Below are 12,744 nucleotides of genomic sequence, written 5' to 3' on the forward strand. Positions count from 1 at the left end.
TCGAACCCGGGTCGCAGCGGTGAGAGTCCTGCACCCTAACCACTAGACCACCAGGGGCCCCTCACTTTCTATACATGAGGTTTAATATGTATAAAACACAATTTGATCTTTAAGGCAAAAAACCCCAAATAAGCAAACAAAACCTGGACTTAAAAATTAGACTTGAAGGTAACACATATTAAGGCATAGTTTCCACTCTGGCATTTGCTATCAGAAATGCTTCTGAGATCTTGACAACACCATAAGAAGTTAAGAAGAAAGATTTTTTGTCCTCACACCATGATACTTTAACAAGTTCAAGTATAGGAGAGCTGAAGAATCACTGTGCCATGAAAATCTATTTCTCCCTTTCCTCTCATCTTCTTGTACTTGTGTTTCTTGCCTTATAGTTGTTAAGAATAGAGTGAGCTATTCCACTTCAATCCCTTCTACTGCAGTTAGTGGATAATACTGTTGTTTGAGTGAAGTAAATTGTTCAGTTATACAACATATAAAAGCTGAGGGAAAAAAACCCAACAACAAACAAACAAAGCTTTAAAGGACCTTTATAAATTGAAGAGCAATAAACAGAGAGGAATCATGATTCACCAACCTCTATATCCAACACATTTAGTCTTAAAGCAAGAGCAGACAACACAGATAACCTATGTGCCAAGAATGGCTTTTGATCTAGTATGCTTCCAGTCACATTATGTAAACAGGACTCTTCACTAATCTGCCAGTCCACAGCCTGGAAGGAACTCTGCTCATTTGCAACTGCATTTCCTCTGCAGATCTAATAACCAATTTATGATTCATTTGGTTCAGGAGACCAAGATGTCACTGCATTAATGAAGTCAAGTGCGCATTTGTTTTTATGAAACCATGAGATTGTCAGCAGTTAGAATTGCAGTTAGAACCACAGTTAATTGTATGATGAAAAAAGGTCTCCAAAAGTGGTAATAAAGTTCTATATATTTTTAAACACATCCTTTTTAAAAGTCACAAGCACTGTGAACACAGTAAGGTGTCCAAAAGTGAAGCTGGGCTCTTCCCATCTCACATAATGAACAGAAGAAATAAATACCCATTAGACCAATTCATATCTCTGGAAAATAATCTGCAAATTAAGTCCTTCAGTATCTGCCCATCTTCTCTATAATTTATAGGTACAGCTGTTTACTGAGTTATATTCAGCGGCCTTATTGTAATCAGGATAATGCAGGAGTGAACAATAATCCAGGTCCATCCCAACGCAGGGTTGGCTTGTTTACTGTTACTTAAATGGAAGTTAAAGCTTCCAGATCCATTTTCCATTTTTTAAAGAGAGAATTGAACTTCTGATTAATTTACTTCAGATCATGAAAAGTAGAACATACCTTCTGGTGGTTCATCATGAAGGTAGGATGGGACTTCCTGTTGATTTTTGTCCGTTTGATTCATTATTGCCTAAAAAAAGAAATTCACATATGCTATACATCTCTTCTGGCAAAGCATAAGTTAATCCACAAATCCAAAATTCAAGTAGTTTAAGTTCCACAGAAAATGAACTTCTTTTTCATTACTAGATAAGCCAGCAGCTCCTGTCAACCTGCTGCCCTTTTTTTTATCTGTGCTTTTGCATTCTTCAACCAGATTCAAGGTGGAGCCCTCCACCACATCAGCAGGCTGGGTGAGAGCTGCCACCCCACACCAAGTACATCTTGAACTTGAAAAGCAATCAGGAAGACAACCAGTATGAAAACAAAACAGCCTCTGCCATATAACAGCTTATGTTTATGTAGTGAAAAGGAACAGCCAAGTGTTCACAGAGATGGTGGACGCTAGAGAAATGACAGCAGCATGCCTATAAGATCTGCAGGTACCTGGAAAGCAATAGCTTAAAGAAACAAGTCCTTGCAGCATAATTTGAACAAATGCCATGAAAACAAGATGGAAGAATAGCAACGGAAACACACAATTTATCTTGTCGCAGTACTGCATAAATTGTGTGGTGACAGCAGCAGAACTAGACTGTTTTAACTTTACACAAAAACTGCCCAATGAAAACATTTCAGAAGAGATTCTTTACACCAAAAGCCATTTCCTAGAGCAGTTCTAGAGCAGGAGTCCCTGACAGTGAGGGGAAGCACAGAGAAAGTAAGTGGAGCTGCTGATTTGAGCTGAGTTTTCTCTCTGGAGGGGAAAAAAGCAATATCTAAGTTTCTTTCCTGCTTTCCTCCCCCACCAAAGCATGCCTTGTTATTAAGTCCTGCCTTTTCTCCTGAGCTCTCCTGCTAATCTTGCTTTCCCTCCTCAGCAGGCATCAAGATGACAAAAAGGAAAAACAAGTTGCATTACACCAGTCAGTATCCTTCTATCTTCCTGCCAGTGACCTTTTAGTTCCCTTCTCCCTGCATGTCTTTAAATAATTTCATTTCTTTCAGGAGTCAATGACCACCACAAAAATAATTCCAACCTCTCTTGCTGTGCTGAGATCCCTCTGTACCTCCTCTGGGTGAGAAAGCAGTGGCTGGGATCTGAAGAAGGAATGAGGACACAGAAGCAGGTGGGAACACTCACCTGGAAAACAACAGCTGAAACTCTCACAGTATAATTATGAAGTCAAAACATCACAGTAAAAACTGGCACCCACATGCTAAATCATAGATCTTTGGATGAGAAGCAAGCCTAAATTGAATATTAAAGATTCCTCACAATCAGCACTACCAATATCAGTTCACAACTCAGAAAACATGGGTACCTTTACACATGAAGCTGAACGGGAAAGCAAGCAAAAACACCTACTACAAGGATGGCCAATTCCATGGAAATGCTGAATGAGTACCGCTCAAAAGCCAGAAATGCAAACATATAAGCTATGAAATAGGAAAGTATCATAGAGTATCCCAAGTTGGAAGGGACCTACAAGGATCATCGAAGCCCAACACAGGATAGCCCCAAGAATCACACCATGTGCCTGAGAGCATTGTCCAAACACTTCTCAAACTGTCAGGCTTGGTGCTGTGACCACTCCCGGAGGAGCCTGTACCAGTATTCAACCACTCTCTGGGTAAACCTTCTCCTAATATCCAACCTAACCCTCCGTAGAGACAGCTTCATGTCATTCCTTTGGGTCCTGTCACTGTCACCAGAGAGATCAGTGTCTTCTTCTCCTCTTCCCCTCACCAGGAAGATGTAAAGTAGCAACACATCAAGTTGGAAGACTAAACACATGAAACAAAAATACGAAGCACTGTAAGAAAGAGAAGACAGATGCAGTAAGAAACTGATAGCCTTGATATTATCAGATCAAAATATCTGTACCAAGATGAAGCAACTATGTTCCTACTTGACATGTGGCCATTTTGGTCATTAAGATGATTACTCTGTCAGGAATTTGGAAGGTGCAGTAGGGGAAATCCTAAAAATAGTACAATAAAATTCAGAACCTATTAAGTCTTAATTCAAACAATGGAACAAAAAAGTGACCAAAAGAGTTTTAAAGCAGACTCAGGGGAGAGTAAATGAGTAAAGAGATAAATTATTTTTTACAAAGAACAACCTCCACTAATATATTTGTATCTAGCCAGCATGTAACTCCTAAAAGAACCCCAGAAGAAATTACCTGTTTGAGTTTCCAAAATGTTTCTGTCAGCAAAGGCTCACAAAATTATTTAATCTCATGAGGACAGAGAAAACACTGTCAGGGATCATCAACAAGTTCAGAGAAAAGCAGGAATAAGTAACCAGTTTTGGACACGGCTAGAACACTAGAAACGCTCACAAGGCTACACACAAGGTTTAGTACTTTCTGCTATTAAGAAGGTATTGGATGCAGCAGCACTGACAGCAGATACAGCCCACATGAAGCCCCAAGAATCTGATGTACTAGGGTACAACATCATACAATTAAGACCAGATCTGTTCACTGAAAAGAGTTAAAGATTGGCAGACAACACAGGTAAAAGATGCTTTCTTAACTCTCCATAATCTAGTCAGACAGACACTTAGATTTGCTTTCAGCTCCTGCAAAGCTAAATGAGTAAAGCAACGATTTAACAATTGCAACAGAAATACTTCACTCACAATTACACAGATCACAGTGGTCTATCTTCCACAGCACAGCCACTGCTAACTTGCTGCTCTCAGACCCCAGAAAGCAATGGAGAACTACAGGCTTGAGAAGAGCAGCTATGGGAAATAGGTCACTCTTGGTAGGACTGAATTTGTTCTACACAGAAGGGAGACTTCAGGGTTTTGCAGATCAGAAAGTTGAAAACTACTGTATGATGGGTGGTTTTACAGGTGCCAGTGGATGGTTGGACTGGATGATCTCAAAGGTCTCTTCCAACCTTGATGATTCTATGATGCTGCAAGAGATGTGCCTAACCAGCCTGTACTAGGTTTTACTCACTGTTCACCTACGACATCAGTGCAAGTGAAAACAGTATCACATCACTCTCAGAAAAGTCTATTTTTGTTTTTCTGTAGAAGCTCTCCAGTGAATCACAGGATCAAGACCAAGATCCAGCAAAGGACTTCTGCAGAAAATATTCAGATATCTAGTTTACAGTCTGTGTCATGCATCCTTGTATCCAATTTAACATGTCAGGAGACTTAAAAGACTGAAAAGTGATCCAAAAATCCTGTGTGCTAAACAGGGTGCATATCTGGTGAACAGGAAATACTATGCACAGGAGCATGTTTCAAACCTGGCTCCCTTCCAGAGATTTAAGGTTAGTATTGACTAGAGGTATTTCTACTGACTGGAGGTCAAAGGCCTGGAGTAACTACTCGGAGGCAGATTACTTCATCCAGTCTTCAGGCAAAGAGGGCAGGAATATAATTTTTTTCTTCAAAAATCTGAGTTAGAAAAGCAGATACCACTCGCTATATTTTACAATACCACCAAGGTGAAAGGACTCACCTACAATTCAATGCCTCCTTTGTCAATTAAGATCCAGGCTCGTATGTCCCACTTTATTATCAGAGCCCCCTGATCACAGGGGGACTGCAGTGTATCCTAAGGAGGTTCCTGTTTGCGCTTCCTGCTGAAGATGCGTCCCCACAAAGAAGAAAGCAAAATTCATGAGACCCAACAGAGATTACATCTCAGCTAACAACTAAGGCACTGATCTGGAGGTGCAACTATAAGACTTTTGTGCAGACAGTGAGGTCATTCAGACATGCTATTGGTTAAGAAACTTTGGATACTTGGAAGCTGCAGATTCAAAGTCCCCCATATGCACTGAACCATTAGTCACAAAGATAGTCAGTACTGCAAGCATATGCAACAAGGCAAAGATTTATCAGAAACTTGAACTTTGGAAGTTTTCTGATACGTTTTTCAAAAATCTTCTTTAAAGTATGCTAAGATTGGCCAAAAAAAAGAAAGGAAAAAAGAAAGCAAGCAAAGACATCCTTCTTTGGCGTTTTTATCCTGTTATGCCAAATTCACAGTGACTTGTGTCACTGGGGAAAAGCCTCAAGCTTTATTTAACATCTGCATTAAATGATCACACGGAATGAGGTAGGATCTCCATGCGGCCTGGCAGAACTCATTCATGAAACACACATCCAGCCTATCAATGACACACTTCGTTCTCCTCTTCATCTGTGTTTTCTCATGTTAAGAAGTGGAAGCAAACCCAGATCTTAAAAGATATTTCAAACAGGGATAAACATAAACTACTTTTGGGCTTTTTCCCCCTGTGTATTTAAGAGGGTGCTAGTCATTCAAGAGATAAGGGATAACTTCTCATCTTTCTTAACATTAAAATAAATTAAAACCTTCATAAAAAAAAATATTAAAAAGGGTAAAAATCAAAGTCACTCTTCCAATTGATTTGAAAGAAAGCATACTTTCATACTGTCAGAATATGAAATACGCAGAAAGCTTAAATGTTTTACACTGTTGTAAAAAAAACCCAAATTGTTTAGAATAGGATTTTTAATTCAGGAGCTATTTACAACATTGTGTTATAAGACCCTGAATGAAAGCATCAGAAAGCTCTAGAGGTAGTGGTACAGCCATACGTACATTCACATAAAAGCTGATTAAAATAAAACTTACCAAATATATTCCTTTGTGAAGACTTCTAGTTAGTTATTTCCACAAAAGTATTCTGCATACACCTGTGAGAAAGGCAGAAGGTTAATGACATCTGAAGGAACAGTGCTACTGTCACATACCTGCCATGGGTGTATGGTGGGAATCATATACAAATCCCACAGCATGGAAGAAGTACTCTTGGTATGGCCTTAAGATGCCAACATTTTATGAGATTTATCTCACTGAAACACTGATGCCTTCTGTGTTCTTGGGCAATGGAGATAATCTTACTTGCTCCATGTGCTGCCATGAGGATTGCTATGAAGCATGCTAATCCATATTAAGACAGAACCACTTAATGAGCCTTGGACAGCAACTTGTAAAGTTTTAGCCTTCTATTGAGAAGTGGGCTCTAACCACTACAGACTTGTGAGTAACTTCATGAGTTTCAGCTGATGCCCTTGATGTCTTTCTGACTTCACAGACAAAAAGCCCTACTGCCTCAGCATAGCAAACCTGGCCCAAGCAGCAGCCAGTGAAAACTGCCTTGTTTCAATGCCACTACTCAGATATTTGCGGGCAGCAACGAAACTACCTAAGGATGGGGCCAATTTCAGCTGGCAGCATAATGCTGCTCCAGACGGCTGCAGCAGCAGCAGATAGCGCTAGAACTATTCACCTGACAAAACTGCAAACAAACTGATCGCCTCGTCTTAGTCCACCACAAAAAAAGCTGTCTTCCTTCTGTCCACCAGCTATGCAGTTAGGAAGCTTGGCTACGGAGCTGATGGAAAACAATCAACCCTTGCCACATGCACAGCTCTCCTCCCCCTCTTTCAGCAGCTGCAGCAGATTTATGAATGAACCCGATGCATTTCAAGTACATGAAAAAAAAATTTTTTACAAATGATACTTCAAGCAATAAATTTTTGAAACAGTGCTCTACTTTCCAAATTAAACGAGAAAATAAGCATGAAGCCAAAAGAGGTTCACCCACCAATGGCTGCTCTTCAGGGTACTGCTTCAAGCTGCACAAACAACCCCTCATATCAGCTTCCCTGCTTTACACCTTGGAGTGGGGCTTGTGACATGTTACACGTAACTGTGCCCAGTGCTGTTAGTTCTCTCAGCCATAACCCTCAGCACAGCTGACATGGAAATGTGGTTTTCAGTTTGTTAATGCAAGGGACAGAGTTGACTGAGCAGAATTCTGCAAGAAGAAAGAGTCAATGCACTAAGGTAATGCACTACAGCACTAAAGTAAAAAAAAAAACAAATCCAGGCATGTAGAAAGCATGTGGCTAAAAACCAAGAGCATAGCTAGCATTTCAACAAGCCTTCTGTTTAAAAGTCAGGTTTCAAAATTCAGATTTACATATACAGCAGGACTGGCTTGGAAGCAAGCATGCCCGTTTCAGAGGAAAAAAAAAAAAAAGACGACAGTTTGCAAAGAAAGATTACAAAGAGTTAATCAGAAGTTCCCAGGTGTGAACCACAGCTTAATTCTAAGGCTACAGGAGGATGGGCTACAACTTCCCTCAAAAGATACTAAGTTTGTCATAAGAAATATACATAACAGGCTCACAGTATGCAGGGAAGGTACAGTACACAGCTGGGAAGGTAATGCAACATGTCTGTTTTAAAAAACAAACACGTGCCACAATTAAGGCAAAACTGAGCTATATCTCCTGCAAAAAAAACCCCTTAACTCTGACTGGGACATTACCACATCATATTTCTCCATCGCTCTCACCTAAAATATAGACCAGGCTCCAGAAGCGGCTCTGGGGAATGCCTGATGTTGGCAATCAAGTTTTCTCCACTGCAATGATTCACAAGATACCAAATCAAAGGTGGCAGAAACCAGGATTCCCCTTTTCTAGTCCTCCAAAACTGTTATCTAGAAATTCAATGGTAAATTCCAGCAAGGTGGAAGGCATACCTTCAGAAAGACAATGAAAACTCCATTTACCAGTCCTGTCACCCTCCACCTCCACCCTCAGTTTTCAGAAGCAGAACCTTCCCCATTTCTCATAACACTTCCCCAATGCCTGACCTCCACATCTGTCTCAGACCTCCTTTTCCAGAAGGCCCTCAAAGACAAAACCCAGCAGTACCTAACAGCCAGAGTGATAAAGCAGCTTCTGAACTTCCTTGCCACCCTTGCTAATGAAATAAAGAGTTTTTTCCCTAGCATCCACAACCTGTTTGTTGGCTCCTGCCTGACATTTAGACCTGGTAACTTGCTGGACAAGGACCACTTTTCTGTTTGTGCATTTGCAATGCAGTCCATTTCTATACTGAGGAGGCAACACTAACTCTACAGAATATTTAACCACAGTTTAACAGAAAAGATTTCTAAAAAAGCACTGGATGGTATTTACTTAGCAGTCTTAAAATTGATGTGCATACAAACTAGTACTTACATACTAAATGAAGTTATCCCGTATGTAGCCTTCCAATTATACAGAGATTTGCTGCCTGAAGCACAGCAGTGGACACACTGAAGCAGGCTACCTACACTTGGTGTTTATCTTCCTTACAGAGTGACATCCTGAATCAGAATTCTCATTTTCAGCCCAATTAAACAAGCAGAAGGAAGCATTTAATTGCATCTGCAGAGGTTGCCACTGCACTTCGCACAATGACCAGAACCAGTCGCAGGGCTACAATAACTGGCTTTTATTTCCAGGCCACACCACATAAACGCCTAGACTGGGTGAATATGGAAAACTAGGCTGGTCCCTTACAGTTCATAAAAAAACTCTTCATACCCTACTCCATCGAGCTGGACTTGAATATACATAGATGAAACAAAGAGGCTACTAAAGCAAACATCTGAACACAGCAAAGTTTAAAAAGAAGAAAACCCAAAAGAAAGCGTCTCCCGGCTCGGAGAAGTTCACGGGGGAGAGAACAAGCTCATCCAGGAGCGAGGCCGAGGCGACTGCGACTCCCTCCCAGGTGGGCGGGGGCCGCTCAGCCATGGGCGCCCGGCCCGGGGGGCGGCAGCTGCAGGGCACAGCCCACTCCGCTCCCGGTCCCGCACCCGAGGGGCCGCCCCACACCCCCCGTACTGCGGCCGGAGCCCCGCAGCCCCCGCCACGTCCTCCCCTCGCAGGTACCTGCCTGCCCGGCGGAGCTCCGGAGGCGGCCCGGCAGCGACCCCCGCCTGCGTCCCCGCCGGGCCGGCGCAGGGCGGCGGCCCTGACGTGGCAGCCAAGGCCGCGGCGGAGCCGCTACGCCCGGCCCGGCGCTCCCGCCCCGCGGAGCCGCGGCAGGAAGCACAAAGGCGGCCGGGCTGAGCCCGCGCCGGGGGCAGGTGGCGGCGGCGGCTCCGCTCCCCGGACCCGCCTCTCCCGCCAGCGGCTCCGCCGGGGCGCCCTCCCGCCCCCTGCCCCCGAAGTTTCCCTTCCTGCGCGGGGAGGAAGAGACCGGCGGCGGGAAGGGCGCTCGGGGGGCTCCTCGGCTGACGGCGGGGCCGGGGGGCAGAGGCCGCTGAGTCCCTCCTTCGCTCCCTCACTCACCGCGCGGCAGTCACGGCTCGCTCAGCCCGGGCTCCGCTCAGACTTTACTCCTCCGCCCGTCCCCGCTGCCGACGTGGCGCCCGCCGCCGCCCGCCCTGCCGGCGCCCGCAGACCCCGCCCCAGCGCCCGGCGCGGCCCCTCGGCGGCCGGGGGGCGCCGCCGCCCCCGCCCCCTGCCCGCCCCGGGGCTGCCGGGCCCCGCGCCGGGAGCCCCGCTGGCCTCCGCCCCCTCCGCCGCCGCACGTCCCTGCCGGCTCCTTCGGAGGGGCCGCCCCTCCCGGGGGTCTGCGCAGGCCTCCGCCCGACCCTCGTGGCTTCCACAGGCCCGGGGCACCTTCCTCCTCCGGGGAACGGGGCAGCCCCCGAAGGGTCCTGCAGGGCCAGGGCACCGAGGCGAAGGAAGGTGCCGGGTAGTGGCAGGGCAGAGGACGCGAGGGAAGGGGTGACGGCGTTGCCGTAGCTGACCGAGATGCTGCGCAGTGCAGGAGATGGGTTTGCGGCGCTCGGTTGGGCTGGGAAGCGCCTCGGGCGAGAGTCGGGGTGAAGAGATGCGCCCTTGGGGCGCCCTGGCCGTGCTGCTGGCACAGCGGGGAGGCTGCAGGAGCTCCGTGCGGCACGGAGCAGCACTGTCCTGCGAGGAGCTGCACCCAGCCCAGGGCAGCGACGTGATGTGAAGCCGCGTCGCTAATCCCGAAGATCTGGGTTTGCGTTAAGCAATGTTTACATTGCACCCTGTATCCCAGCTATTATTCGAGTGAGCAGAGCTTCTCACATGCAGCCTGTAGGGAATAAACTTGTGGTCATCATGGTTTGTGGGCATGGCTTTCTAGGTAACTACCCCAATGAGAATAACTGGGGAAAGACAAGTTTTCTGGTGCTCATCCCCTTCTTTGGGACCTCTCCATGTACATCTCTAAGGATCTCTGGGGATGAACAGTGACTTTCAAGTTTGTTAGACAAGGAAGTGCTGGATGGCCAAGGGAGAGAGGAAAGTCACAGGTACTTCGAATATGAGTTCGGAAACAGAACTCTCAGCCGCACAGGAATACATACCCCATGAAATGCTTTGTGAGTTTAAAAAAGTTGTATAGGCAAAATACCACCTAAACTTCCTCCTTCCTTTGTGCATCAATGTGATCCATAAGAGCAATGCTGCATGGGCTCGGAGGGGTTTGCTGGTAACAGAGGCGTGGCATTCCTGACCTGCTGAACAAATACCAGCCATATTCTTTGGTTTGGATCTGAACAGTGAAAGCATCAACGTGGGAGAATCCAAGTGAAAAAGCAAGGCTTGCGTCTGGTAGGGAGCACCCCTTGGGTTCTTCCAGGACATGGGAGACACGCAGAGTGCATGAACTATTTGTGTTCTTTGGAAATACTACACAGGCTCAGAGGAGCTCTGTTCTGGGATCTTGATTTCCGTCTGGGAGGACTGGTCAGGGACTCTCCGAACTCAGTGTTTACAGAGAGTGTTTACCTGCCTGGTACTAAAAAACCCTGCCCACAACTGTTGCCACCTTTTTGATCTTTGAGATGAGGATATTTACCTGTAGCTGCTATTCATCCCTTGCCCTAAGGCCCAGCTGTGCATAGTGTTTTCTTTACATGCGGTGCTCTGCTTCAAATGCAAGGCCTGTAGCTTCTCGTGGCAACAGAAAGAGTTGCTGCTTGAATATTTTTTCTGTAGTAGAGTTAATCACCCATAAACTTTACAGCATGAGGCATCGAAGAATGTTTTGCCTCCTAGTAACTGAAAATTCAAGGCATTGCAGAGATTAAAACCTTTTCAGACTCTGAAAGACTTAGGATGGCACAGAAGGACTCAGTCAAGTGTTTTGCTGAGTTGACAGAAAGAACCAACTTCCTCATTAAACCACAGCCACTGGCAGAGGAGTTTCACTAACAGGTGTAATAACTGAAATAACTTCAGGCAGACATCTATGTGAACAACAGAAAACAAATGAGCAGTGTCCCTGTTACTTTGCTAAACGAACGTCAAAGCTGAGGAAAAGGTTTTGGTTGCAGAGATATCATCATGACTATTTTTGGTCTCATTTAATTTTTCATTCACTGAACATTTCCTTTATAAATAGTTTCAAAGATGGTCTGCTGTTGGTATATTCAGTCAAGACTTATTTATATTATTTGATCTTACCGAGAAATAAGTAACATTCCTTCATTGCAAATAGCATATAATTACCTTCTTAACAATTTTAAAATGGAAAAAATACAACATTCTGTCTTCCCTGGTGGAGGAGTGGTTCCTTCATTTAGATTATAGGGTTTTAGATTTTGTCTGTGAATGCACTATGATTATAGATGCAGAAAATAATTGAAGTCAAAATATATACCTTTTGTATTCCATTATGAGGATTGTGGTTGCTTCTACTGCTGCAGTATCTGTGGGGAGCTGCAGCCAGAGTTGGAGTTTTACTGTATCGGATTCAATGTAGACGTAGGAAAGAGCCCTGAAAGAAGTCTTTTGCTCTCAGTGCAAAACTTAATTTAAAATGTGATGAGTGTCTGCTGAATTCCTAGGCCTTGCAGTTCCATTTTTCCATTATAGGTAAACGTTGTGAAAAGTCAAAGCTGTGGGGAGAACATGTGTCTGCGGAACTCTGCAGGCATGTGACTGGACAGCAAACTCCTGCTGAACTGTTTGCTAAACAGGAGACATGTTGAATGAGGAAGGCAATGTGAGATACTGCATGTGCTGTTTTGTTTGATCCATTCCTAGAGACTGTGAAGTGGAGCAGCCAAGATGGAGATGGAGATGGACCATCCCGGAGATGGACCTTATGGGGTGTCATTTTCTAAGTTGTGTGCCATGGATGTGAATACATCTCCATTGCAGATCCATACCTGTGATGTAATGGAGAGAGATTAGGCAAGGACTGTGCTTTTGCAAATTAGAAATATAAATCTATCTTGGGGCTTAAAAATGAGTTCCCTGAATAGATGACCTAGGTTAATAATGTGCTGGAAGGAAGGAAAGAAGAAAGGAGGGGAAGGAGGGAGATTAATATCCAACATTTGTTGGTAGTGAGTCTGCTGGCCAACGTTCCTACTACCAAAACCAGGGTGGAATGAAAGAGCAGGATACCCTACTCAAATGTATGTAGTGTTGTCACTGCATATGAAGAGACATGCTTGATTAAGCGTGATACCTTACCTGCAGGTGCATCTCATCTCATAGCAAATGAAA

At 44.7% G+C, this 12,744-nt stretch overlaps 1 protein-coding gene across 6 annotated transcripts in view; it reads right to left on the reverse strand.

Moving 5' to 3' along the window:
- Positions 1-9,651, reverse strand: part of TMEM263 (transmembrane protein 263) — a 16,417-nt gene extending 6,766 nt beyond the window's left edge. Inside the window, exons 1-4 of one of the 6 annotated variants that reach the window (XM_017804812.1) lie at positions 9,541-9,651; positions 6,035-6,096; positions 4,889-5,009; positions 1,359-1,428 (exon numbers count right to left, since the gene is read on the reverse strand). In XM_017804812.1, coding sequence (XP_017660301.1) covers positions 1,359-1,422 — 64 coding nt within the window. In that variant the 5' untranslated portion in view covers positions 1,423-1,428; positions 4,889-5,009; positions 6,035-6,096; positions 9,541-9,651. Of the gene's footprint in view, positions 1-1,358; positions 1,429-4,888; positions 5,013-6,034; positions 6,097-9,138; positions 9,201-9,540 lie in introns of those variants that run through there. The other 5 variants (XM_017804811.1, XM_017804815.1, XM_017804814.1 and 2 more) reach the window with 5 other exon arrangements.
- Between the last annotated feature and the right edge of the window lie 3,093 nt (positions 9,652-12,744).

The sequence above is a fragment of the Lepidothrix coronata genome, unplaced genomic scaffold, assembly GCF_001604755.1.
Source record: "Lepidothrix coronata isolate B3197 unplaced genomic scaffold, Lepidothrix_coronata-1.0 Scaffold10, whole genome shotgun sequence".
Classification (NCBI taxonomy): Eukaryota; Metazoa; Chordata; class Aves; order Passeriformes; family Pipridae; genus Lepidothrix; species Lepidothrix coronata.